The sequence below is a fragment of the Hemicordylus capensis genome, chromosome 4 (assembly GCF_027244095.1).
Source record: "Hemicordylus capensis ecotype Gifberg chromosome 4, rHemCap1.1.pri, whole genome shotgun sequence".
In the NCBI taxonomy this organism is placed as follows: Eukaryota; Metazoa; Chordata; class Lepidosauria; order Squamata; family Cordylidae; genus Hemicordylus; species Hemicordylus capensis.
This window is the reverse complement of record NC_069660.1, coordinates 282377964-282404650: the sequence shown is the minus strand read 5'-3', so window position 1 is coordinate 282404650 and position 26687 is coordinate 282377964. Positions and strand designations below refer to the sequence as shown.

Below are 26687 nucleotides of genomic sequence, written 5' to 3'. Positions count from 1 at the left end.
GAAGGCGTACTTGCGGTGGAGTCGAAGAGCGACAGGAGCGATTGAGTTGTAGACGGATGCAAGCCTATTACAGCATCTTGAGCATCGCCTTCGACATCGAAGGTCGGGGGTGGAGATCGATATCGAGGGGTGACCTGACTCGATGCGGTAAGCAGAGGTGTATTTAGCAACAGAGGCGCGCTAGGTCCCGGAGCCGGTGGTGTTGAAGGTGGAGAGGAGGGGACCGGCGTCGGAGCAGGCAAGAGGGATCTCGCTCTCGGTGCCGAAACATTCCGTGTTGACGGCCTCAGCATCGAAGAAGGCCGATGTCGAGAAGGGGGAGGAGGCGTAGCGTCTCCCGTAAGGTCGATCAACCTGCAACGCTTCGCCGTAGACATGGTCGCGGCTTCGTCGGCATCGGGATCACTGCTGGAGGTTGATGGGACTCGACGCTTCCGACTGCTCGATGTCGAGACGGGCTTCGATGCCGAAGAGACTCCACTCAGTGTCGACGATCAGTTCGATGTCGAAGGCAATACCAAGAGTCCGGAGTTCTTCGAAGTCGAGGACCTGGACTTTGAATGTGGAGATCCAGGTTGCGTCAACGCCGTAGTTTTTGACTTCGAACGCGGTGTGGAAGCAGACTGAGCCCTCGATGTCGGGGGGCGAGGCGTGCCCGGTGTCGAGGGACTTAACACCTCATCATAGATCGCCGCTCTGAGGCGAAGCGCTCGATTCTTTCGCGTCTGTTTCGAAAACGACAGACAAATCTTACATGTAGAAACATTATGTTCTTCGCCCAAGCACATAAGGCATAATTCATGGAGGTCTTTGGAAGGGAGCTTTGCATCGCAGCCCTTACACCTATTAAAAGACTTTTTATCGTCCGCCATAGCGCGACGATAGGGAAGTCAAGTCCGGTCCGCGTCAAGCCAGTCGTTGGTTGGCAGCCGTTCCTAGTCAAACTTTAGAAGAGTCCGTCAGCCAGAACAAGGGGTTGTACACGAAAAGATCAGTCCAAGAGAAGAGAAAAATGTCTCTGAAGGGAATACTGAGGAACTTTCCGACGAAGAGGCGGCAGACCGAGGTCCACGCGCAAAGGCGGTCGGAAAAGAACCGAGGAACACGGCGCCCAGCCCCGCTCTTAAATAGCACGCGCTGCGTGTGGGCGGGGCTTGGACGCCTCGACAAGCTGAAGCATGGCTACTGAGAGGATTCCTGCGCAGGCGCAGAACCCATTCTTATGGCTGTCGACAGATCTCGATCCATATCTGCAGTTAGTACAGAATAGAGCAGCCAGGTTGGTCTCCAGCGTTGCCTGAAGAGATCATATTACACCCATTTTAAAAGAAACACTGGCTGCCAATAAGTTTCCAGGTGAAATACAAATTGCTGGTTATTACCTATAATGTCCTAAACGGCTTGGGTCCAAGGTATTTAAGAGGGTATATTCTTCATCAACCCCACCACCTGTTAAGATCATAATACTGAATGGCTGATTTGCAAGAAAACATCAGATATAGAAGTCTCTGAATGAGATACACCTTCTGGGTCAGTCTGGACCAGAAACCGTGAATTAAGTCTCATATAGGATGACAGTGCTCCTCTGGTAAGAATGCCCTTTTGGTTTCTGTGTCTAACACTGCTCTGATGTAATTTATCCTCTGAACAGGTTCCAATGGGACTTTGCCCAGTTCACCTGAATCCCCAAAGTACTGAGAAGACGTAACATGTACAAAGTCTGTGAAAGTAACTCAAGTCATTTTTGTCTCGAGTGGCAAGCAGCCAATCGTCAAACTATAGGAAAATGGCAATGCCCTGTGCCCTCAAATGAGCAATAATTGCACTCATGCATTTTGTGAACACCCTTACAAAACATAGATGCCAAAGGAGATGGGGATCAAGGCATTAGCATGAACAATCTGAAGGGGAGTACTTTGTATTGGAATGCTGCATTTCCTACAGTGAACCTGAGGTACTTTTGTGGTCTTCCTGTATGCCTATGTGGAAGTACACATCTTTTAGATCCAACGTTACAAGCCATTCCTTCTTGATGAGGAGTGGTAGAATATCTTATCATACAGAACTTCCGAGAATCGACATATTTGTTGAACCATCTCAAAGCCATAATGGGACTTCAAAAGATCCTTCACTTCTTCCATCTAAGTAGTCATTGCCGGCTCCTCTGGGGAATGGTAAGAAGGGTACTCCCACAGTCTCAGTCTTGGAAGAAGACTAAAAGTCACCCTCAGATGAAGGTCACTATCCTCTGTCACATCATGGATAGAATCAGGGGAAGCAGGGTAACCACAAGGTGGAGGATTAGACTGTGTAGACATAGTTTCAGGGTCATTAGGTGAGATATTTGTAGGCAAATTTGAAGTAGTAGGTTCAGAAGCCTTAGGCTGATGTAATGGGGAAGAAGGTCCAGTCACAGGTGCAAGAGGCCTAAAAAGAGAGGTACTCGACTGAGTAGCAGAAGTCCCAGAATCACCAGAGGAAAATTGTACATGGCAAAATGTCTCCATTGTGGAAATCTGTTGTGCTTTCCACAAACCTTACTACTCGTAGTTGTACAGGAGGCCCAGCGAAGCAGTGCCACATCTTTCCCTATGGCCTTCCCAACAAGCAGGAAAATAAGGGGACATAGAATAGTCACAGCCCAAGGAGAAATCCCATGGAAGAGCGTACTTGCATTGGGGCTTAGGCTGCATGAAAGCCTGCCCCGCATCACCACCTTGTAGGGAAGTTGGTGGATAGGTCCAGCAGGCACGAAATGGGTAGGAGACATAGGAGTTTTAGGGTAGGGGTGTGCACGGAACCGCGGAGCTGTGGTCCGGCACTGGGTGGTGGGTTCCAAAAGAGTGGGGGGGGGCTTTACTCACCCCCTCAAGAATTTTGACGTATTTATTCAAGTAAGCGGGGGGCATACCTCCCTGCCGCCCGCTTCATTCCCCCTCCTCCGGCGGCGCGCGGCTCGGCTTCCTCCTCGTGTTTCAATTGCAATCGGGCGGCAGGGTGGCTCCCAGTCCCTGCCGCCCGGCTCTTCAATCCCCCCGTCTCGGCTGGCGGCCGCCCCCTGAAAAGCCCCAAGACCCCTGGCGCCCCTTTCCTTCCCACACACAGGCGGTCGGCAGGAGAGCTCTCCTGCCGACCCCGTCCCCTTCCCCGGCTCGGCTGCAAATTTGCCATTTGCAGCCGAGCCGGGGAAGGGGACGGGGTCGGCAGGAGAGCTCTCCTGCCGACCGCCTGTGTGTGGGAAGGAAAGGGGCGCCAGGGGTCTTGGGGCTTTTCAGGGGGCGGCCGCCAGCCGAGACGGGGGGATTGAAGAGCTGGGCGCCAGGGACTGGGAGCCACCCTGCCGCCCGATTGCAATTGAAACACGAGGAGGAAGCCGAGCCGCGCGCCGCCGGAGGAGGGGGAATGAAGCGGGCGGCAGGGAGGTATGCCCCCCGCTTACTTGAATAAATACGTCAAAATTATTGAGGGGGTGAGTAAAGCCCCCCCTATTCTTTTTGGAACCCCCCACCCGAACCAAAACCACCCTGTGTCCGGACCGGTCTGGAGGCCTTTAGAATGGCCTCCGAACCGGTCCGTGCACATGCCTATTTTAGGGACAGATATATCCCCTTCATCCAAATCAGGGTCCACATCTAAGCCTTGACTCAGGAACCCTTTAAACACTGAAACCGAAGGAGTGCTCTCCATTGAATCCAAGAGTGAAGAGAGTGTCTTGGTAAACACAGAGTCCAATGGCTGTTCTTCACTTTGATGGTGTTCATCAATCTTGAGGTCAATAACGTTGGTGTAGAGGACAGAACCTGCCGGAGAAATAACCTCCAGGTGTTGGGCGGTAGTTCCCCTTCGGTTTCAGGGGAGATTGTCAGGGAGTCTCTGCAGCCATTCAAGGACACTGCTGAGGAACAGAATTTAACACTGAGGTTTGATGTTGATCGCTCGTTGATACTGATCGAGTTCAGCACACGGCTGTGTAGAAGAAATTCCTTGAGTGGACTTTGACTGCAAAGTTGAAAACTGTACAGCAGTCGGAGAGGGAGTGCTAGCAGAAGATCTGAGCACCCACAGATGGTGCTGACAATGACACTGGTGTCGCTGATACCGCATGTGACAAAGCTGATCCCCCACAAGGAAGGGAGGACAGCAGTTGGAGATGGAGTGCTGATCGTTGACTCCAAAGTCAGAACAACAACCTTCTCCTTATGTCTCTTTGGTAATGGAGACAAAGGGTGATCATTGCCCAACACTTTCCTCTTTTTCTTATGCTTTATATGGTGATGAGAAGAAGCCCTTTGGTACATCAGTGGCTTGCTTGAACAGCACATCAGTAGAGGTCATGCCTGATGTCAAGGGTTTAGACTGTGCAGCCGCTACGTCGATGTCGACATAGATGCTGGAGGAGATGGGGATCAAGGCATCAACGTTGGCAGTCAAAGTGTTTGCTCATATGATACTTGTATGCCCATACAATGATGCAGAGCCCAATTTTTCAGTTTGTTAGGAAAACAAAGTACAGAACTTACATGAAGTAAAATTATGCTTTCCCCCAAAACATAAAAGACAGCTGTTGTGGTCAGTGGATAGCAACTTTTCTCCACACATCTTTTATAAGTCTTTTTAGCATCCGTTTGGAAAACTAAGTTGAAAAAGCAGACAAAAACAATCCAAATTCACAAAGCCAGAAAACACAGTCCAAGTACTTTACTCATGGAACCTAACCAAGAAACTGAGGAGCAGAAACTGAACAAGGTTAACGCTAAGACGGTCGGAAAGGAACTGAGGAACAAGCAGATTTGGCCAGATCCCTTCTTGGCATTGTTAGGTATTTTTTCAGGAGAATTAGAGACACTAAAATCTAAAGATTTACTGTCCTTTATGTTGATAGCAGTTGGATTTATCAAAGCCAAAAGTTGGAAAGAGGGAGAGTTATGCCTAGAGGATTGGTATAACAAACTCTGTTATACTACAACAGCTGAAAAACTGACTTATTCATTAGAGATTCAAAAAGGTATAATTTCATCCCAATCTTTTATTATGATTTGGCAGGATCCATTATTATTTCTGAACTATAAAAATTATGGTAAGGAGGAGACAATCCAATTCTTTCAAGTTTGGAAAGATGTATTTGTTTAAGAATGACCAAGAATGACATTGTAGAGTGTTATAAGTCGAATGTTTTATAGTCATAGACTTTGGACTCTTCCTTCTTTTCTTTTTCATGATGTTTTCAATAAATGTATTGTAATAGTGTCTGGTGATTTAAAATAAATATCCATTTTTTTAAAAAAATAATTTTTTTTTAAAAGGAAAGAAACTGAGAAAATGGCGCCCAAACCGCCAAAATAAACAGCTGCTCTGAGTGTGAGAACATGGGCGCTATGAGGAGCTCGTGGAACCCACCCATGAAGTCCTGCGCAGGTGCTGAACCCAGCTTTATGAATGCTAACGGATCACAATCCAGATCCTGCATAATACTGCCTTTAGAAATCGTAAACATGAACCAAATCATCATACAATCTGAGAATCACCTCTAAAAAGAAGAGAACAGCAAGCACTTGGAAGAGGGGATTTATTTTCCTGATGGTCTGAATTTCATTCCACTCATTTGCTATGAAATATGTTCGCCATATGCTGACTGGTGCAGAAACACTTCTTATACCATTTTCTCCTGTGGAGAAGAATAGTTCAAATTGTGAAGGCCTTAAACATTAACACCAATAACATGGGCACAAGGGCATCACCAATTATTAGTGGAGACATGTAGCTACACAAAACCCCCCTCTTAGCTGAATACAGTTGAGATAAGATAATTCTTTGTGTCTTGGGACCATTTTACACATTCCAGTAACCAGTTCTATGCTAAGAATCTGCTGAGCACACATCACTTCTCCACAATGTGGCTATACATATTTTCCTCACTATGTGAGCACAACCAAGATGTAGCTGAGACCAATCACAGTTTGCCAGAGCATGTTTTTGTAGTGACTGTGTGATGGAAAAAATATATTCCATATATTATGGAGAAGAAGCAGGTATACATTAAACGTGCAGTCTAGCCAAAGCTAAATCCTTTCAGGTCCAACTGATTTCAATGGAAAAGCTTAGCACTCTTTTCTACTGACATTAATGCTACTTAAGAGGCTGGTTGTGTTGTGCCCAATTCTTCAAAGGAGATCCGCACCTATTATAATGCACCCTTAAATTGAAAAATCACCTTTAAAGCCCTCAGGTTACCTTAAGATCAGCTTTGGAGGCTGAAAAACAGGTTGCTTACCTGTAACTGATGATCTGGTAGAGATCGGTCAATATCCATAAGAATGGGTTCTGAGCCTGCGCAGGAGTCACGCGGTAGCCATGCCTGAGCTTGTCGAAGCGCTGAAGCCACGCCCCCACGCTACAGCGTTCTATATAAGGCGTGCCTTTGGCGCAAAGTCCCTCAGTTCTTGGACGACCGCCTTGGAGGACGACCATCCAGATGAATCAGGAGAGTTCATCCAAGGTAAACATAAAGAAGTGTCATGCAAAGGGCTGCACATCTGAATGTACATAAAGTCCGCACTACTGCAGAGGGGAGGATGGGAGGGTCTTATGGATATCGACGGATCTCTACCAGATCATCAGTTGTAGGTAAGCAACCTGTTTATCTGGAGCGAGATCCGTCGATACCCATAAGAATGGTGTTAACACCCTTTTAAAAACGCTTCTCCCGAAGGTAGCCTCTGCAGCAGAACGTACATCTATGGCATAGTGTTTAATAAAGGGGGACTCAGAGGACCATGTGGCTGCCTTGCAGATGTCCCCAAAGGTCACCCCAGCCAGATGTGCAGCCGCTGAAGCATGGGACCTGGTAGAATGGGCCCGTACAGCTTCAGGAGGCGTCTTATTCTGTAGTTTGTACGTGAACAATATCACCTGCACCAACCATCTTGATAAACATTGTCTGGAGATTGGAGACCCTTTGGAGGGGCCCTGGTAAGATACAAAGAGGCGCCTGGAATACCTATAATCTTGCGTCCGGGATATATAGAATAACAGAGCACGTCGTACGTCCATAGCGTGCAACGACCTTTCCAAATCAGTCGAAGGATGCCTGAAAAATGTAGGCAGGATGATATCTTGGTTGAGGTGGAAGGAGGACACCACCTTAGGCAAAAAAGAAGGATCCAGGTGCATCCGGACCTTGTCAGGATAAAAGATAGTGTAAGGCGAGTCAATCCTGAGAGCTGTGAGCTCACTGACACGTCTAGCTGTAGTAATAGCTATCAAGAAAGCAGTTTTCCAGGAGACTAGTTTCAACGATGATGTGGCCATGGGCTCAAAGGCGGTTGGGTAAGGGAAGAAAGAACCAGGGACAGGCTCCAAGGCTCAACCGGAGGCCTAATCAGCGGGTATACATGCGAAAGACCTTTCAAAAAGGCCTTACTCAATGGATGGGAGAACAAAGTCTTTCCGTCACTGCCCGGGTGTTGTGCAGACAGGGCAGCCAGATAAACTTTAAGGGAGACGTTGGCGAGACCTTGTGACTTTAGTGTCGTCAAGTAATGCAAGACCTCACGGACTGTTTGCTTGGGTAGAAAACCCTTCGACCGGGCATATAGTTTAAAACGGCGCCATTTGCTCTGGTAATTCTTACGTGTGGACTCTTTCCGTTGGTTAAGCAAGATATGCTTCAGCAAAGTATCCGCCAGGTGGTCAGACGCAGAGTGCGCACGTCTGGGTGTAGGATCTGGCCCCCGTCCTGAGTCAAGAGATCTAGACATTGAGGCAGGCGATGGTAACAGTTCCTGGACAGTCCCGGTAAAGGCTCTCAAGTTTCTTTGAAGTTGGTGTGGAGGTGTGAAGCACCTCCCAGGCACACTTAGCGGCTCTCGTGATTACTGGCAGCATAGGCAATGCCACAGGAGCGGTAGACTGAGATTGGAGAATAAAGTTATAAACTGGATTGTCTATCATTGCTAAGTGTGAGCGGATGTCCAGTCCCAGGGCTTCAGCCATAACACAAATGTGCTTATGGTAAGCCTTAAGTTACCTTAAGGAGATACATATGTAGGGAGAGCCACATCCACCGGTGGGTCTACGATATTGCTGTCTTCATCGGAATCCGACTCGAAATTGGAAGACCCATAGTGTTCAGAAGGGGAGCAAGGTGGTGGCCCATCCCCATTTGGTGGTACAGAGGTTTGTGTCCCTTCAGTGTTGATAGATATCTGTGGGAGGGCATCCGTTTGAGTAGAGGCAGAGTGGGTACTTATCGAGGATGTCTGCAAGGCATGGTGAGTAGCTGGTGTCTGAGTAGCTGTAGTAGCAAAGGAGCATCCTAGAGGTTGTTGTACCCTATTGTCATCAGAGGCATATGGTTCCCCAGGCGACGCTATGCCCATGGGAGCTTGGGGGAAGCCACAGGTATGCCACGATAGCGGAGATTGCACCTGGCTTGTGGACGCAGGTAGAGAAGACTGCGCTGTGGAGTCAAGAAGCATGGGCTGAGACGGAGCCGAGTCTGAGGGCAAAAAACCCCTGAAAGTGGAGGTGGAGCGTCTACTCGACGTCGAGTCCAACAGTGAAAGCAGCGAGTGGGTAGCTGATGGCAGAGTATCCTTGGCATCGACGTCGATGATCTCGAAAGCAGGAGCTGAATAGTGAGGCGTCACCTGTGAATTAAGGACCAGGGTGTGTAGCACCAAGGCGAGAAGTCCAGTAGCCAGTGTCGACGGTGAAGCCAAGGCCAGCGGGGTTGGGGCTGGCGACAAAGCCCGAGCAATAGGCATCGAGATCGATGTCGAAGTGGGTGGACAAGGCTCCGTTGCAAGAACAGCAGACGTTGACATCGACGGAGCTGTCGACATCGACGGAGCAGTTAACGCCGATGGAGCTCCCAATGCCGATGGAGGCTTCAATGTCGATGGAGCCGACAATAGCGAAGACTGTCCCCTCGGCGGTGGCGGAGTACGAGCAACTAAGTTGGGGGATCTACGGCGCTTACGAGGTGGAGACGCAGGCCGATCTGTATTCCGTTGTTCAGAAGGAGATCAAGTCTGCTCCCACGAGCGAAGGGCAGGTCTCGAGGGAGAAGACGATGATGAGCTACACGGTGTCGATGCCGATTTTGACGGTCTTGACACCGAAGCCGACGGTTTTGATCTATGCGGCGGCAAGGGAGATTTCCTCGACATCAAATGCTTTCTTGACGTCGACGGAGATCTTGAAGACTTTGAAGATCCGCCCCCTGCACCTTGAGAAGGCAGCTTCTGGTGGTGGCTCGATGTCGATGGAGGAGCCGATCCTGATCTCAGGGGCAACTTAGAAGCTGAAGCTGATGTCAAAGGACGAGGCGTACCCCGAGTCGAAGGGCTCAAGACATCATCATAAATAGCCGCCCGAAGGTGAAGCGCTCGGTTCTTTCTCGTTTGCTTCGAGAAAGAAAGGCAGATCTTGCACAAGGAGACGTGCTCCTCACCGAGGCACAATAAACAAAGGTCATGAAGGTCTTTCGAGGGGAGTTTCGCCCTACAGCCTTCACACCATTTAAAAGATTTCTTCTCTTCAGCCATCTTAGATCTTGGTAGTCAAGTACCGTTCCAGGTCGAAGTCCGGGGATCATCGTAAGTCAGTCCGTGTCAAGAGCCAGGAAATTCCGAGAATCCGGTCCGAGTCAAATCCAATCAAAGTCGCTTTCCAATCCGTAGGTCAAATCCGAGAAAACAGTCAATAAAGGATGAACTCTTGTTGAGAAGAGAGGAACTTTCCGACAACTGAGGCGGCAGACCGAGGTCCAAACGCAAAGGCGGTCGTCCAAGAACTGAGGGACTTTGCGCCAAAGTCACGCCTTATATATAACGCTGTAGCGTGGGGGCGTGGCTGCGGCGCTTCGACAAGCTCAGGCATGTCTACCACGGGACTCCTGCGCAGGCGCAGAACCTATTCTTTTGGGTATCAACGGATCTCGCTCCAGATCCTTAAGATCAGCTTTGGAGGCTCTGCTCTGGAGCCCTACTCTATTTGAGGTGAAGTGGGTGGGAGCTCATAGAAGGGCCTTCTCTGTGGTGATGCCCCATCTCTGAAATCTCTGGTACAGAGTTTGTTGCTTTTTCGCCTCCAAGTGAAGACTTCATAGAACCCAGGCATTTTAGAGTTGGATTTATTCTGCTGTAGTTCTGTTCTGACTATACCTTTGTTGCTGTTTTAACTGTTCCTGTAAGTCACCCTGAGAAGGAAGGATGGTTGACATCCAGATTAGCACTGTTCCAATCTGGGGAGGGGTGATTTTCAACAACCTCTGCAGCTCACCGTGTCTCCACAAAAATATGTCCCTCATGGTTGTGTGGCCCTCAGAGACATAATTTCTGGAAGCACAATGGGCTTTAGAAGGAAGAGGAATGTTGAAAATTGCCCCTCCCCAGCTTGCACAATGTTTGTCTGGATGTCAGGAACTGCTGCACCAGTGAGTTCTAGTCCGGATATGAGCCAATACATACATAAATATAATCAGATCTGCCGTGTTTAGAGACAAGGATTCTTTTATCTACATATAGAGAAAGAGAAATACTGCAATACACATTCTTTTCTCAATAGTTGCATGTAATAAACTTAATGGATGTTCTTGGAAACTTTTAATTGCTCACATTATACACAAAAGAGTGTTTTCAAATACCTTCAACTGCTTTAAGAACTTTTCCTTTAGGACGTTCCCAATCGATGAAGAATATATCTACAGTAAGTTGGGAAACCAGTATGTGCAAAAACTGCAATGCCTAAGGAAATCATTTTATGAAATAATAATAAACTGAGATTAGCATTTAGGAAAGAAAGACAACCAGTTAAAAATAAGCAGTCGATATTCAGAATAATACTCATACAAGCATTCCCTATGCAATCTAGCAGTGTTGGTTTGTGCATACAATGGGACTTCCCAATTACTGAGTGTCAACATAGAAAAAGCCACATCTGATCCTAGATCCTTCCCTGGTCATAGCCATCAACCATAGATCTCTGCGTGAGGAGGGCTCTAGATCATAGGTGATATACAAAAGTGTAATTTGATAAAAAGCTGTAGCCAAACTTCATATTTTTAATTTATTTACATTTATATCCCAACTTTCTTCCATGACAGAACTCAAAATAGCATATATAAGCCACCTGGGAATTCTGACATCTGTGTATTTATCAGAACGAAACCTGCTTTGCTTTAGCAAGATTGCTGTATCATGTGCCTTCAGACTATGCCTTGGGACTTAAAAATCTGTGAATATGATCAAGCCAAAGAGAAGCACTTTAAGTTCCACTGATTTCAGTGGAAGCGCCAAACGTGTGCTTAAATCTGTCTCTGAAATGGGATCTTTAAAAGTATTTGGATAGATCATGGCCTGCAATGGCAAAACTTGTGACTCACATACGTCACTTAGTTACCTAGAATACAGGTAGCTGCAATATTAAGCATGGCTTATTTTCCTGTACAACAAACATGACAAAAATGTACCTATTTGGTGGTGGTAGTGGTGGTTTTCTCTATGCTGTCTTTCAGAAAAATAAATCAAATACTTATTTTAAGCTACAACACAAAGGCCAAGGGAGGAGAGCCAGTCTTGTGGTAGTAGGCATGAATTGTCCCCTTTGCTAAGCAGAGTCCACCTTGGTTTGCATATGGATGGGCAACTACATGTGAGCATTGTAACATATTCCCCTTAGGGGATGGGGCTATAGCTCACTGGAAGAGTATCTGCATGCTTGCACGAACAAAGTCCCAGGTTCTCTCTCTGGCATCTCCAGGGAGAAACTCCTGCCTGAAACCTTGGAAAGTTGCTGCCAATCAGTGTAGACAATATTGAGCTAGATGGACCAATGGTCTGACAGTATAAGGCAGCTTCCTATGTTCCAAATGAAGATTGCTAAAGAACTTTGTTTAGCAATGCTTTGTTTAGCAATGCTTTATGACTGAGCTGAAATGGAGGGAGGGCCTTTTCACAAAAACTTTTGCCCCTTTGGCTAAAAGCCCCAATTTTTGCAGTTTTTCAGGGGGCAGTTGCTAATCACAGCATGAGAAACAGTGCAATTCTCCCACTCTCTTGGCAAGTGAAAAGGGGAAGATCATGCTGTGCACATGTTGTTGCAAACGGTCTTCTTTCTGCCAGGATATGTGGAGCCCTAATCCTCCTCCTCTCTTGCTTATTACTGACAAAGACAGAGGCGTAGCTGGGGAAAATGGCCCCCAGGGCAAGCTCTGCCCCTGAAATTGCGCCCTCCCCCCGCCCCGCCCCCACATACCTGCGCCCTGGCCGGAATGAGCATGGCAGCAGCGGGCGGTGGCGGATCGTCATCGTGTGCCCCTGGGTGGCGGTGAGCGCGACGGTGGTGGGCAGCGGCGGCAACGGCGGGAGTGAGCGTGGCGGCGGCGGGCGGCGGTGGATCGCCGAGTGCAGCAGAGCGACCAGTTCATTCACAGAATGAACTGCGCAGGCGCACCTTGCAGTTGGGAAGCGACGCCGGGCCAGACGGCAGGCCTCGGCGTCGCTCTGCTGCACTCGGCGATCCACCGCCACCGCCACGCTCACTCCCACCGCCACCGCCGCGCTCACCGCCGCCGCCCGCCACCGCTGTGCTCACCGCCACCCAGGGGCACACGATGACGATCCCCTGCCGCCCACCACCGCCGTGCGATCCAGGGGGGGATCGTGGCACTTTTTGGCGCCCCCCCCCACGTGTCCCACCAAAGTGGTGCCTAGGGCACGTGCCCTGCCTGCCCCCCTATCGTTATGGCCCTAGACAAAGATGCAGCACTCCAAAAGAGAGCCTATTATCAAATGCTTTCTTCAGAAAACAGCCAAACTAGAGCCTCTGCCTAATGAATGCTTAATCCGGTTCATCTGATAAACTGTAAAAGTTTAAAATTTGAAAAACAAGTGTGGCATAAAATATAGTCATGGTACATAAGAGCAAGCTCCTCACCTTCAGAGCAAAAGCACATCCCACATAAGAAACAAAATCATCTTCTTGCCTTGGTAGAGGTAAGAGGACAGAGACAAACTGCTGTGCCTGTGTGTGAAGAGTGTCAGTTATAGCAAATAAGCTGTAATTATATGTATGCATATATATCATATCATATCGTATCATATCATATTTCATATCACATATCACATTGTACTGGTTGCTTTTGTAAGAGTAACCAAAGCTGGAAGAAAATTGGGATTTGGAGCACTTTAACTAGCTCTATTTGCTAATGCAAGCATATTTAGAGTCAAAGGAAGAGATGAATGGAAAATATAGGGACACACACAGAAAATATTTTGCAGGTACAACTTGCCTCAATGGTCTGATGAGAAAAGCCAAAAAGGGAAAACAAAACAACATGTAAACCTATAGATATCACAGATTTATTTGCAATTGCTTATTTGTAGTCATATTGAAAAAACCAACACTACTCACTTTGAAGAATATAAGCCAATAAATTCCTGTTCCCACTGTTATGATGAAGAAAACATTTGCGAGGTTTCCAGCATAGAAGAGCAGAAACTTCAGAACTGTCTACAACATCAGATTATAAATGTATTAGACACATCAGGACACAGTCAAATTGTTCCCACAGAGATACCTGGAAATGCTATTTTTACACAGAGTCTGAATTTCTGATAATGGGAGGATAATCACAGTTCATAGCTTGAATTTGGAGCTGCATTTAGGCCACAATTTCTCATGGCTTTTCACTGGTGCTTTTGTGCAGTAAAAACAGGTTGCTTACCTGTAACTGATGATCTGGAGGTGATCGGTTGTCATTCATGACAAGTGGGTTACTGCGCCTTCCGGACAGACTAATTAGCTTCTCTTTGCACCCCTCCCTGCCGTGCAGGAGCTCAGCGTGTCCATTATTTCCATCAATTGGGGTGCCATTTTCTTCTGTTTCTGGTAGACCTCCATACATTGTCGATCATCCATTATGTAAGATAAGTTCCTCTCTTTACTTTTTTTTTTTTAAACATTGCTGCAGCAGGGAAGTCTGGGAGGGTCTCATGAATGACAACAGTTCATTTCCAGATCAACAGTTACAGGCGAGCAATTTATCTGGATAGTGATCTGTTGTCATTCATGACAAGTGGGTGTTCAGCCGGCTCTGTCCACAGTGGGGGGTGCAGCATCCCACTTAGATTATTCAAGGATTATTTTCAGTATACCTCTCCCAAAGTTCGCCTCTGCAGCCATGTCTATAGCATAATGCTTCATGAAAGGTAAGTGAGAGGACCATGTTGCAGCTGCACACATTTCTTTAAATTGAATGTCTGACAAGTGGGCAGCTGATGATGCATACACCCTAGCTGAATGGGCTCTCACAGCCTTAGGCGGCTGAAGTTTCTGCAGCTTATAGGCCAGGAATATCAGCTCTACTAACCAATGTGAAATTCACTGTCTTGAAACTCTCCTACTCTTGTTCTTTCCTTAAATGGCACAAACAAGGTCTTAGTCCTACGAAAGTCCCTTGTCTTTTGCAGATAGTACAAAAGGAACCGACAAACATCCAAAGAGTGAAGCTCCCTCTCCAGATCAGTTGTGGGATTTTGGAAAAAGGTGGGCAGTACTACATTTTGATTCATATGAAAATCAGATACAATCTTTGGGCGAAAGTCCGGTCCATATGCATCATTACCTTAATTGGGTAAAAATAAGTATATGGCTTATCCAGCAAGCTGTTGTCTATGCCCTTGACGTGGATTGCAGTCAGGTGTGCCTTCTGAGCTATGCAGTTCCAAATTTGAATGCTGAGTGCACAGGGAGCGAGACACCGTGCCTTATTTCCACTGTCCACCACTTCAAGGACTTTAAGACAGGTAACAGGATTGTAAGCAATACACCTAGCTGTCCGCATTTGGATGGAACATTTTGAGAAACCACAGCTGTAGCTGACACATTCTCAGATGTGTATACCAAACTGCATGAGGCCATCAAGCCCAGTAGCTTTTGGACTTGCCATGACTGCTGTATTGGTTTCTTGTTGAAAATTTACTTACTTAATTTATTTATTATTCGATTTATATACCACCCTTTGAACATGGCTCAAGGCGGTTTACAACAGAATAAAACCAATTAAAACCAGTTAACAATTAAAATCAAAACTATAAAAACAGAATAAAACCAATTAAACATTCAAAAACCCTGGAGAACCAGGGCAAACATTTAAAACAGTACAATTTATCAACTGTACAATCTGAGGCAATCTCTCCTTCGGTAAGTAAGCTCTTTTTGTTTGTGTATCTAACACCACTCCTATGTAATCTATTCTCTTGGCTGGTTGCAGGTGCGCCTTTTTCCAGTTGGCCTGTACCCCGAAGCTCTCTAGAAGGTCCAGAACAGAGCAAATCTGCAAAAGTAACTCTTCTCTGTCCCGGCTTACCAGAAACCAGTCGTCCAGGAAAGGAAAAACTACAATACACTGAGTGCACAGGCATGAAATAATTACTGCCATACACTTTATGAATACCCTTGGCGTGGTGGATAACCTGAAGGTAGCACTCTGTATTGGTATACTGACTCTTCCACCATACATCTCAAATATTTCCAGTGGTTCTGTTGGATCGCTATGTGGAAATATGTTTCCTTTAAATCCAACACTGCAAGCTACTCCTCCATGATGAGGAATGGAAGAATTTGTCCAGCCGGAAGATCCTTGCACAGGCGCAGTAACCCACTTGTCATGAGTGACGATCATTATCCAGATGGAAGAATTATGCACTTATAACGCTACTCTGGACATGTGGATTTCATGGCCTGCAGTGATCCTACACTCAGCTTATCCTCCACTGTAAACTTGCAGGGACTAGCAGGGGACAAGTAAGGTAGGAAGCTGTGTAGAGTATGGGGGATGGATGTACACTGGATGCACATCTGTGCCACTGAAAAAAAGTGGTTCCAACATGCTCTGATAGTAGGAGATCTATTGTATCCAGCTGCATGCCTCCATTAATTATAGCACAACTTATACATGTTTCATTAGAAACAAGTTCAGTTACAACCAAGTTCGCATGTCTATATTGTGATACATTCATCTTCTGAAATAAAGTGTGTGTGTGTGATCTCTGTTTATAAGGCTGCTATTTACAAATAAAAAGGAGGGAGTAGGTGATGAATAATGAAAGGTCATGCTTCATTTGTTTTCAGTTCCAACTATAATCGGCAATTATGACTTCATAGTTTTAACAAGTCAGAAAAGGGAAAGCAAAATGTCCTGTCAGCCTGGTGTGTGTATGAACCTAGCACAAACATCTCAGAACCAGTACTGAGCTATTTCCTTCAGCACGCCTCTAGGACTTGCAGCAAAGATCTTGGCCACTTTGCTAGCCCTGCTTATAGTCTCCTTGGCTTGCCTGGAGATAAAAACTCAGCTCTTTGGCTCAGGCCCCCCACATTGTTTTTTTCTGCTTTTCTTCCTTCCTAGTATCCATCTAGATCAGGGGTGGGGAACCTTGGCCCTCCAGCTGTTTTTGAACTACAACTCCCATCATCCCCAGCTGGAGGGCCAAGGTTCCCCACCCCTGATCTAGAGCCATGTATTAATTTACTCGCCACTCCCCAGTTTCTGCTTCCTTAGGAAGACTACCTAGCTGTGGCTTTGGCTCCATTCACCTCTGGTTCTCCAACATGCCTTACTATGATGGTACCATCTTCCTGGTTCATAATCCTAGCTCTTGTTGATAAAGATGTTCCCTGTCCCAAAAGTTATTATTTTTTATGTAAACCACTTTGAGAACTTTTGTTGAAAAGCAGTATAAAAATATATAAAAATCCAGGGGGATTTACTTCCATGTAAATCTGCTCAAGGTTGGCTTGTTAGATTAAAATCCTACAGCACTGACCCTGAGTGAGGCAAAGTAACAGAAAAGGGAGTGTGTGCAGGATCTATATTTTAAAACATGTACTATACAATCCTCTAGGACTATTCATACCTGTAAATCAATCATGGGACTCCCGATACGCCTTTTCCAGCCTGCTGTCTTGAGAAGCGACCACAGAACTGCCAGGCCACCCAGAACACCCAATGCTATCTGAAGGGAAAGATAAAGGCACATTGCTTTTAATACAGAAAACAGTAAACCAGTTCCTATAGACTAAGTATGGCAAGGAGAGAGACGACTTACATCTGTCTGGACATGAGCCTCGGATTGGTTCATTTCATAGTTTACTGAAAAGGAAACCTGAAGAGTAAAATAATTATTTTAGCACACATGCAAATGCCACATTACGTGCAGCAATACATTACAGTAGATGACATGAACATAAATTAAATTAAACGTGAATTAAGGGCTGCTGATTTAATGGGTAAAAACATACATTTTTACATTTTGACACAAGAACAATGGCATCAGAGCATGAACAGTGGAAGGAGGACAGTAACAAAAAATGGTGACTGCATGTCTCTTCAATGGCAGAATATGAACCTGACCAAAAGTGAATGAATAATGCAATCAGTGAAAACACAGAGAGGATAATCAGGGTCCTGTAGAAATCCTGACTGTATATGCAAAGGACTTGGCAGTCTGGAGACTGATTTTCTGTATCTTGGGACAAAAGACAATGAGAGACATCTTAAACAAATAGGGAACCCTGTGAAATGTGAGGCACTTAAGTTCAGTTGATACAGAATTGGGCCTGTGATTTGAAATATTTAGAATGTTTTTAGCACAGAACACTTAGACTCAGTATGTGGCCCTGAGCAAATCACTATCTCAGCCTTCTCCTTGACCCAGGAGTGGGACAGGGGCAGTGCTACTCTGCTTGTTCTCCTCGATCCCTCAGCAGCCTTTGATACCACTGAACATGGTATCCTTTTGGAATGGCTTCGTGAGTTGGAGGCACTGCATTGCGGTGGTTTTGGTCCTATCTCCAGGGTCGATATCAAATCGTTGTCATGGGGGAATTTTGTTCGGCTCCCTGGGAGTTGACCTGTGGGGTTCCTCAGGGGTTGATCTTATCCCCTAGGCTTTTCAACATCTATATGAAGCCGCTGGAAGAGGTTGTCAGGAGGTCTGGGGTGAGGTGCCACCAGTATGCTGATGATGCCCAGCTCTATCTCTCTACCCCATCTCGATCAGGGGAGGCAGCTGAGGTGCTTGACCGTTGCCTGGAGGCGGTAATGGGCTGGATGTGGACCAATAAACTGAAACTGAATCCAGATAAGTCAGAGGTGTTGTGTGTCAGGGGCTCTCAGGTCCATGAAGTGGGGAGATATCCTGTTCAAGAGCCCCTGGTGGCGCAGTGGCAAAACTGCCGCCCTGTAACTAGAAGGTTACAAGTTCGATCCTGACCAGGGGCTCAAGGCTGACTCAGCCTTCCATCCTTCCAAGGTCGGTAAAATGAGTACCCAGAATGTTGGGGGCAATATGCTAAATCATTGTAAACCGCTTAGAGAGCTCCGGCTATAAAGCGGTATATAAATGTAAGTGCTATAGCTATTGCTGTTCTTGAGGGAGTGGTAGTACCCTAGAAGGAACAGGTGAGCACCTTGGGGGTACTCCTGGATTTGTCACTGTTGCTGGAGGCCCAGGTGGCAGCGGCGGCCAGGAGTGTCTATTTTCAACTCAGGCTTGTCCGTTAACTATGACCCTATCTGGGTCACAGTGATAGCCTGGCCACAGTGATCCATGCTCTGCTAACTTCCAGACTGGACTATTGTAATGAACTCTATGTGGGGCTGCCCCTGAAGACGGTTTGGAGGCTGCAACTAGTGCAAAATGCAGCAGCAAGATTGCTGATATGCACTTCTGGCCAGATGCACATCACACCAGTCTTAAAGGAACTGCACTGGTTGCCAATTTGCCACCAAGCCCGATTCAAGATTTTAACACTGACTTATAAAGCCTTGAACAACCTGGGACCCAAAAACCTGAAGGAATGCCTTCCCCCATATAGACCTGCCTGTCAGTTAAGTAGGAGAGGTGCTCTTGGTAGTGCCACCACTGTCAGCAGTTAAAGGGGTAGGGGCACATGAGAGAGCTTTATCTGTAGTTGTCCCTGGGTTGTGGAATGCCCTCCCCTCTGAGGTGCTCCAAACTCCAACATTGTGTACATTCAGGAGAATGATGAAGACACACCTCTTTACCCTGGCCTTTGACTAGAGATGTGGTGGTTCTTCCCCTCTCAGGCACTGTATTTTTATTTTATGATGTTGAATTTTAACTATGTTTTATATTGGTTTTATTATAACCTGCTCTGAGACCTTTGGGTATAGGGTGGGCTAGAAATGTGAATAAATAAATAAATATTAACTTCCTATTTGCAAAATGAAAACAACAGAGTGGTTGCGAGGACAATAAAGATTGTAATTCACTTCGCAAATTAGACGTACTGTACTATACAGGTCACTTTAAGTTTCGCAGTGGAGAAATGCTTGACTAACAAGCAGAAGGTTGCCAGTTCGAATCCCCGCTGGTACTAAATCGGGCAGCAGTGATATAGGAAGATGCTGAAAGGCATCATCTTATACTGCATGGGAGGAGGCAATGGTAAACCCCTCCTGTATTCTACCCAAGAAAACCACAGGGCTCTGTGGGCACCAGGAGTCGAAATCGACTTGACGGCACACTTTACCTTTACTATACAGGACGACCTTGATATTTGCAGGGGTTCTGTTCTGCGGTTGTACTGCGGATATGGAAACCACAAATATCAGGCACTGAGTGAATGGGGAATTGGGGGTTAGGTTCTCAGTCGCCGGGAAAATAAGGCAAAAATGCCAATTTTCGGTAAATTTTGGAGGGAAAACGCGTGGGGGGGAGCTCCTTACCATTCTTTGCTGCTCCCTCCATGGTGTGCTGTGCCCCCCCCAATTGCCACTTTTTGTTTTAAAATGGGAGCCATTTTGTGGCTCCGAGAAACAAAATGGCGACCGGAAATAACCTCCACAATCATTTCTAGACACCTCCAATCTGCGGATACGTGAGGTTGGCGTGGTTTTTTTCTGACTCCCCACCATGTATGCAAAGGTTGGGTGTCTTTTCCCCCACCACAGATACGCGAAGCTACGGATATCCTCTTAGCAGCACAGTCCAGGCACATGCAACATTAAGAGGCATTTCTAGAGGCCCTGGCACAATTGTGCAACATTCTACTCCAGGAAGTTTGCCAAAGGTAGCTCAAGAATCTATTTCAACGAATGTAAAGACCCTTTCTTATGGGAAGCATTAGGCAGGCATGTAAATGCTTGTTTTGTTCAGTACATTTTGACTGCCTTAGATTTCAGAATTATAGTCACATTGTTTGGCCAGATTGTAATTATTTATTTGTTGCTCATTATTCACTAATTTAATATTAGATAGAACATATCCTGTTGGGGAGATGCTATTTTATCCCACAATCACTGCAGAGCTTTTGAAGAACAACAGACACAGCCTGAAATAGCCACAGCAGCAGTAACATCAACACTGCTCCTATCCACACCCCCACTCCCCAAATCACTATTGTTGTTTAGAAAAATATGTTGGTATGCTTATTCTGTATTAGCTTTCTTTTAGTGCCTTGGAGGCCTGTTGTCAGGTAGAATATAAATGTGCCTATATAAAAATAGGCATTAACATGTATTTTTAAAATTGGTAGACTGTTACTTAAGTGAATCTAGGAAAATACAAGTCAAAATGAGATTGGATAAGAGGTCATAAGATAGCTTGAGAGGTGGACATATTGATGTTTGGAAACTTTCTTAGCATTGCCTATTTGGATGGTTGAAGGGAACTGAAGAACCAAGGACATTTTATGCTGCTCCTATATTTTTTTGTACTTTCATTTTAATGCTGCTATTCTGAGGGATGTGACTGACCTTTATCTTTATATATTAAGCACCCAGTGCTATTAGGTGGAGTGGTGTGGAGAATAAAATTTAAAAAATAAATAAATATGGATGTATTTTTCTGTTGCTGGTTTGGACGTTCTAGTTTTGTTTTGTATGCTTACTGAATTGAAATATTATTGGATTCATTAGTTAAATTTGATATTAAGTTACTGGCTGACACCCTGACTAAATTTACTACAGTAATTACATTACATTTATTAGAGTAAGTACATTTCAATTTACTGAAATGTAGTGGTCCTCTAAAATACTCCCTGAGTAATATTTAAGTCAGGATGTCAGCCATTGAAATGTTATGTTTATGAGAGTATTGACATTTTTGATATGGATTTGGCTTGCTTATAGAATTATTTCCTGGTTATTATTAGATGTATTTTGAAATTATTGTTTCACAGATTGTTTTTTTGATACTGGTGCACTGGTTATTTTTGTTTCTATTGTTAGCTGCTTTGCTTTCCTCGAGGCGGGGGGGGGGGAAACCCCAACAGGACACAAATATAAAGTGAAATGAAAATACTCACCATCACATTCTCAGCACTGGGATTTTGGACCAGAACATCACTGTAGGCAATTGTAATCAAAGGAGGGTAGATGGCTCCTCTCTGAGTATTTGGCATAAGGCGAATGCTGCAGAAATGTAATAAACACCTTTTCAACAGTCACAGATGACAGAATACATTATTTCAGCCATTTGTATGGCCCTATCAGGCTTTGGGTAGCTAATGCAGAATTGTAGCATTTATCTTTTTACAGTTAGTTTTAACTGGGGATAGTTACCATTTGTTCCATGTTGTGGAAAAGGAAGATTACATTTCCTACAGGTGAATTACCCCAAGCCAGCATAAGGTAGGAAAAGTGGCAAGAGTTGTGCATTATGTGCAAGCTACCAACTGATAATTTGCACTATGTCAGCACAAATGGATACTGGGGCACCAGTTCTGTGCACACCCAGGAGGCGGTGGTGGGGGTCGCTTTAAGGCTCAGGGAGGATGCCATTACCTCCCCCTCTGCACTTCCCCCTAAAGAGGGCTGTATATCCTCTTGCCGGCCTAGTCAGTGTAAAACTGGAAGTGGCATGCATGCATGTATGCATCACACAAACGTGTGCATGCCACTTCCCATTTTATGCTGATTGGGGCAGCAAGAGGGTTTACAGCCACCCTGCGCCAGCAGTTTTGAAGCAGTGCCTGAGGGGGAAGTGCAGCGGGGGGAGGTAAAGGCACCCTCGCTGCGCCTAAAAATGACCCCCCCACACACCGTCCAAATCGGTTTGAACGTGGGGTTCCCAAACGGTTCAGTGTTCTAGGAATAGAATGCCGAAATGGTTCATGCACATCCCTAATGGATACAGTGGGAAAGGACTAAGGATAGCATTCTCAGAAATGCTACCTGTTCCACGCACAGGTTCAGCGAGACAGGCAGAACTGAGGTGTCTCAATGTGTGGATGAGACGTTGGTGCCGGGAGGAGGGGCTTAGATTTGTTAGGCACTGAGATACATTTTGGGGCAAGCAAAGCCTGTACAAAAGGGACAGGCTGCACTTGAACCAAGATGGAACCAGACTGCTGGTGCTTAAGATCTTATAAAAGACCTTTAAAAAGGTCGCAGAGTAGATTTTAAAAGGGTGCCTGGGGAATAGCTGACAGGAGCTGGGTAGTATCTGGTTCAGCAAATGCCATCCTTAAGGTGTGAGAGTGTAGAGGATTCAGATAAAACAGAAGAGGACAGAATAGAACCACATAAACAGCAGACAGAAGGCTGTGCTAGCTGGTCAAAGAAATCAACGAGCCAAAAGATAGGTAGTATACACCAGGTAAGAGATTCAATGTATACGATAGAAAACCTATGAGGACTGGAGTCTTCCCACAGAATCCCTGTGGGTGACAATACAATGCTTGAAAGGAAATGTGCTACTAGGGGTGTGCTATTGCCCTCTGGATCAAAATGCTGACAGTTACTGGGAGCTGCAGAAGGAAATCAGGGAGGCATCAAGGAAGAGGTAGGGTAGTAATCATGGGTGACTTCAATTACCCCACACAGACTGGGTAAATTCAGTCAGGTAATGACAAGGTGGTCAAATTTCTAGATACGCTGAATGACTGTGCTCTAGAATAGTTGGTTATGGAAGCAACCAGAGAGAAGGTGACCTTGGATTTAATCCTGAGTGGTGCCTAGGACCAAGTCAATATCATGGACCCTTTAGGGAAAAACTGGTTGCTTACCTGTAACAGATGATTGGTAGTGATCCCACAACATTCACAAACAGTGGGTTCTGCGCCTGCGCAGATCACTTCAGGTAAAATTTGTTAGTTCCTCGAGACGGCCACTACCACCTGCTGCACGTGCTCAGCATTCGTATATATTGGCGGTTAGGCGTCCCTGTTTCAGTTTCTTCTTGGCCGCCTTCTTCTTCTTGCTTGCACTCTGCAGTGGGGTTGCTTGAGAGGGTTTTATGACTGTCGTGGGATCACTACCAGATCATCTGTTACAGGTAAGCAACCTGTTTATCTGAATAGTGATCCCACGACAGTCATAAACATTGGGTGACTTACAAGCTTCCTTTAAGGAGGTGGGAGCTGCAAGCTATTGTAAAACCCTTTTAAGAACTGTCCTTCCAAATCTGGCTGCTGCTGCAGAGTGAAGGACTAAGGCATAATGTTCTATGAAGTAGAGATGTGCCCGAATGTTGTTCGGCAGGGGTAGTTCTTTAAGGGCGGGGGAGAGTGCACTCACTCCTCTGCCTGATTTCCCCCGACAGCACTCCGTTATTTTTAAGCCCCTCAGGGCGGCGTTTCCCCCATCGGCTGGAAGTGGCCGGAAGTAGCAAGTGTGCATGAGCCCATTGCGAGCGTGCACGCCCGTCTACTGTGCATGCCACTTCCAGCCGATGGGGGAAACGGGGCGGCAGGGAGGAACACTGCCGCCCCAAGAGGCTTAAAAATAACGGCGTGCCGGCAGGGGAAATGCAGCGGGGGGGGGGAGTACACCCTCCCCCACCCTTAAACAACTACACCTACCGGTGCTGAAGCGCCGAAATGACCCCCAGAGGCAAAACGTTTCAAAGGCCTTTATAATGGCCTCCAAAACGTTTCAGGCACATCCCTACTATGAAGGTCTGGTCGGAAGACCAGGATGCAGCCATACAGATGTCCCTATATTTTACTCCTGACAAATGAACTGCCGAAGTTGCATATGCCCGAGTTGAGTGGGCCTCCACAGATTTTGTGGGAGGCACCTTTTGTAGATTATAAGCCATTAAAATTGTCTCTACTAGCCAATGTGAAACTTGTTGGCATGATGGAGAGTTGCCTTTATGTTGTCCTTTGAAGGAAACAAAAAGTTGTTTTGTTTTCCTGATATCCTCCGTTCTTTTTAAATAGAGAACAACAGTGCCCTGTGGACATCCAGAGAATGCATAGAGTGTCCCAATGCTGTAGATGTGTTCCTGAAGAAGGTTGGTAAGACCACATCCTGATTCAGATGGAAATCCATGACTATATTTGGTCTAAACTCTGGATCTAATCGCTTAACTACTTTATCCTCATGGAACTTAGTTTACGGCTAATCTATGAGCAAAGCCAAGAGTTCACTCATGCACTTTGCACTAGTTATTGCCACTAAGAATATTGTTTTCAACATAGCTAACCTCAAGGTTGTGGTTGCCAAGGCTCAAAAGGCTTTGCAGTCAACATAGAGAGTATAAAGGACAGACTCCAACTGTCCATGGGCTGACGCACTGGTGGATACACATTATTTATACCTCTCATAAATTTTTTGTATTTTCGGTGTGAGAACACTGTACTTCCATCCCAGCCCTTGTGCCATGTAGATATTGCTGCCAGATGTACCTTGATTGATACATTCGCTAGTCTTTTTGTTTTTAAAGAGGTGATATACCTGCTTTGTTGCTTTCCTGGGCTTAAAGTGTTTTGTAAGTGCATAGTTGCAGAACCTTTTCCATTTAGCTCCATAACTCCTTCTCGTGGATGGTTTCCTGTTATTGAGAAAGATTCTTCTTAGAAGCCTATCTTCCATGCTGTGAGATTCGGTGTTTGAAGGTTTGGATGCAGCAGTAGCCCTCTTTCTTGGCTTATCTGGTTGACTGGTTGAAGCAAACACCTGTGGTTCCAATAAAAAGTTTGAGTAGCTGTGGAAACCATGGTTGCCTTGATTTCCAAGGGGTTATTAGAATGCCCCTGGTTCTGTACTGCAACATCTTGGCGACAACTCTGTTCAGCAATGGATAAGGTGGGTACAAATAGAAATTTTTTTTAGTCCATTGGTACCGGAAAACATCGCCCTTTGAGTAGCTTCCCAGCCCCATTCTTGAGCAATATTGTTTGCATTTTTGTTCTCTTGAGTTGCAAAAAGATCCACCATTGGAGTTTCCCAACGGGCAAATATCTCTTTCAGGATCTTTGGGTCCACCTCCTATTTGTGTTGCTATAGAACCTGTGTTCTGCTCAACACGTCTGCCAATGTGTTGTCTTCTCTTTTTATATGGATGTTTAGCATATGGATTTTTCGTGCAAGGCACCAATTCCACATCTGTAGATTGAGTTGACAAAGTGTCTGTGACACAGTCCTGCCTTGATTGTTTCTATACGCAATTGCAATCATATTGTCCATCTGTATCTGGACCACTTGGTTTACAATGGTCTTCTGGAATGACCTTAGCACTTTGTAGGCCGCAAGGAGCTCCAAGAAGTTTATGTGTAGTCACCTTTCCTGTGTTGACCAAAGGCCCTGTATCCTTAGATGTGACAGATGTGCCCCCCAGCCTAGCATTGAGGCATCTGTTGTCATAGCTACCATAGGAACCAGAGTCTTGAATGGTATGCCCTGTAGGAGATTTACTCTGCTGCTCCACCAATGTAGGGAAGCCAGCACGTTCTCTGGAATGTGTAGTATCATATTTTGTGAATCAACATTGCGGCAGAATTCTGCCAAGTAAGTCTGTAGCCTTCGCAGCCGTAGTTTTACATAGCGAACTGTCGACGTACAAGAAACCATCAGACCATGCCTCCCATGCCCGACGGGCCAGGATGATTGTTGAGGTTTGGAATGTTGTCCAAAGTGTTGCTTCGTAGCATTAGCCTTGAGGTTGAAGCTAGGCCTGTTCCAGTTGGTCCACTGTGGTCTTGCGTCCTTGTCTCTGGGATGAAAAGTGGGCCGAAAGAGCTGGTTGAATCTTCTATTAGGTCACTTGTCATCTTTGCAGGTGGATGAAGGGAGCGCTTTTTTCTTATCCTTCATCTCCACTAAGATATCTTGTAAGCCCTCATCCCCAAAAAGTTGATTAGCTGTAAAGGTGACTGATGACAGGTTAGAGCAGGAAGCTGTGTCGACCTGACAATGTTTAAACCATAAGGTGCATCTGGCCACCACGTTGTTGGCCCTGGCGTGTGCTCCGAAACGTACCAAATCAAGTGTTGTATCCACGATGAATGTTTGGGCCTTCTGAATTTTTAAGAGAATCAGTCTCTGTCTGGGTGGATCAGGTGGTGGCGATTGAAGGAGTCCATCCGTCCAGAGAAGTGATGCCCTAGAAAAGATAGAAGCAACTATGAACGCCCGTATGGATAAGGAAATGCATTCACTGTTTTTCTTAAGTTGGAATTCAAGCTTCTTTTCAGTGGGGTCCTTGAACATGGATTCTCTGTCTTGGGGCAGTATGGCACCAGATGTGAGAGCAGCCACATGAACTTCGACAGGAGGTATCTGAAATAAGGTTGTTGCTGCCGGGACAAAGCCATAGTGTTTGTTAGTCAGTGTAGTAGTCTTCTTCTGTACAGAAGGAGCCTGCCATTCCTGTCTTAGTGCTTCTGCAAAGGTTTCCAGTAGTGGAATCAACAGATCTGGAGAAGAG

General features: G+C 45.9%; 1 protein-coding gene across 9 annotated transcripts in view; it reads right to left on the bottom strand.

The window, feature by feature from the left end:
* The window catches only part of TMEM67 (transmembrane protein 67), a 79612-nt gene that overhangs the window by 25616 nt on the left and 27309 nt on the right, over positions 1–26687 (bottom strand). For all 9 annotated transcript variants that reach the window (XM_053248895.1, XM_053248898.1, XM_053248896.1 and 6 more), the window contains 7 exons: positions 21340–21445; positions 17115–17171; positions 16923–17021; positions 13417–13515; positions 12940–13026; positions 10649–10748; positions 5526–5665 (listed from right to left, as the gene is read on the bottom strand). In XM_053248895.1, coding sequence (XP_053104870.1) covers positions 5526–5665; positions 10649–10748; positions 12940–13026; positions 13417–13515; positions 16923–17021; positions 17115–17171; positions 21340–21445 — 688 coding nt within the window. The remainder of the gene's footprint in view (positions 1–5525; positions 5666–10648; positions 10749–12939; positions 13027–13416; positions 13516–16922; positions 17022–17114; positions 17172–21339; positions 21446–26687) is intronic.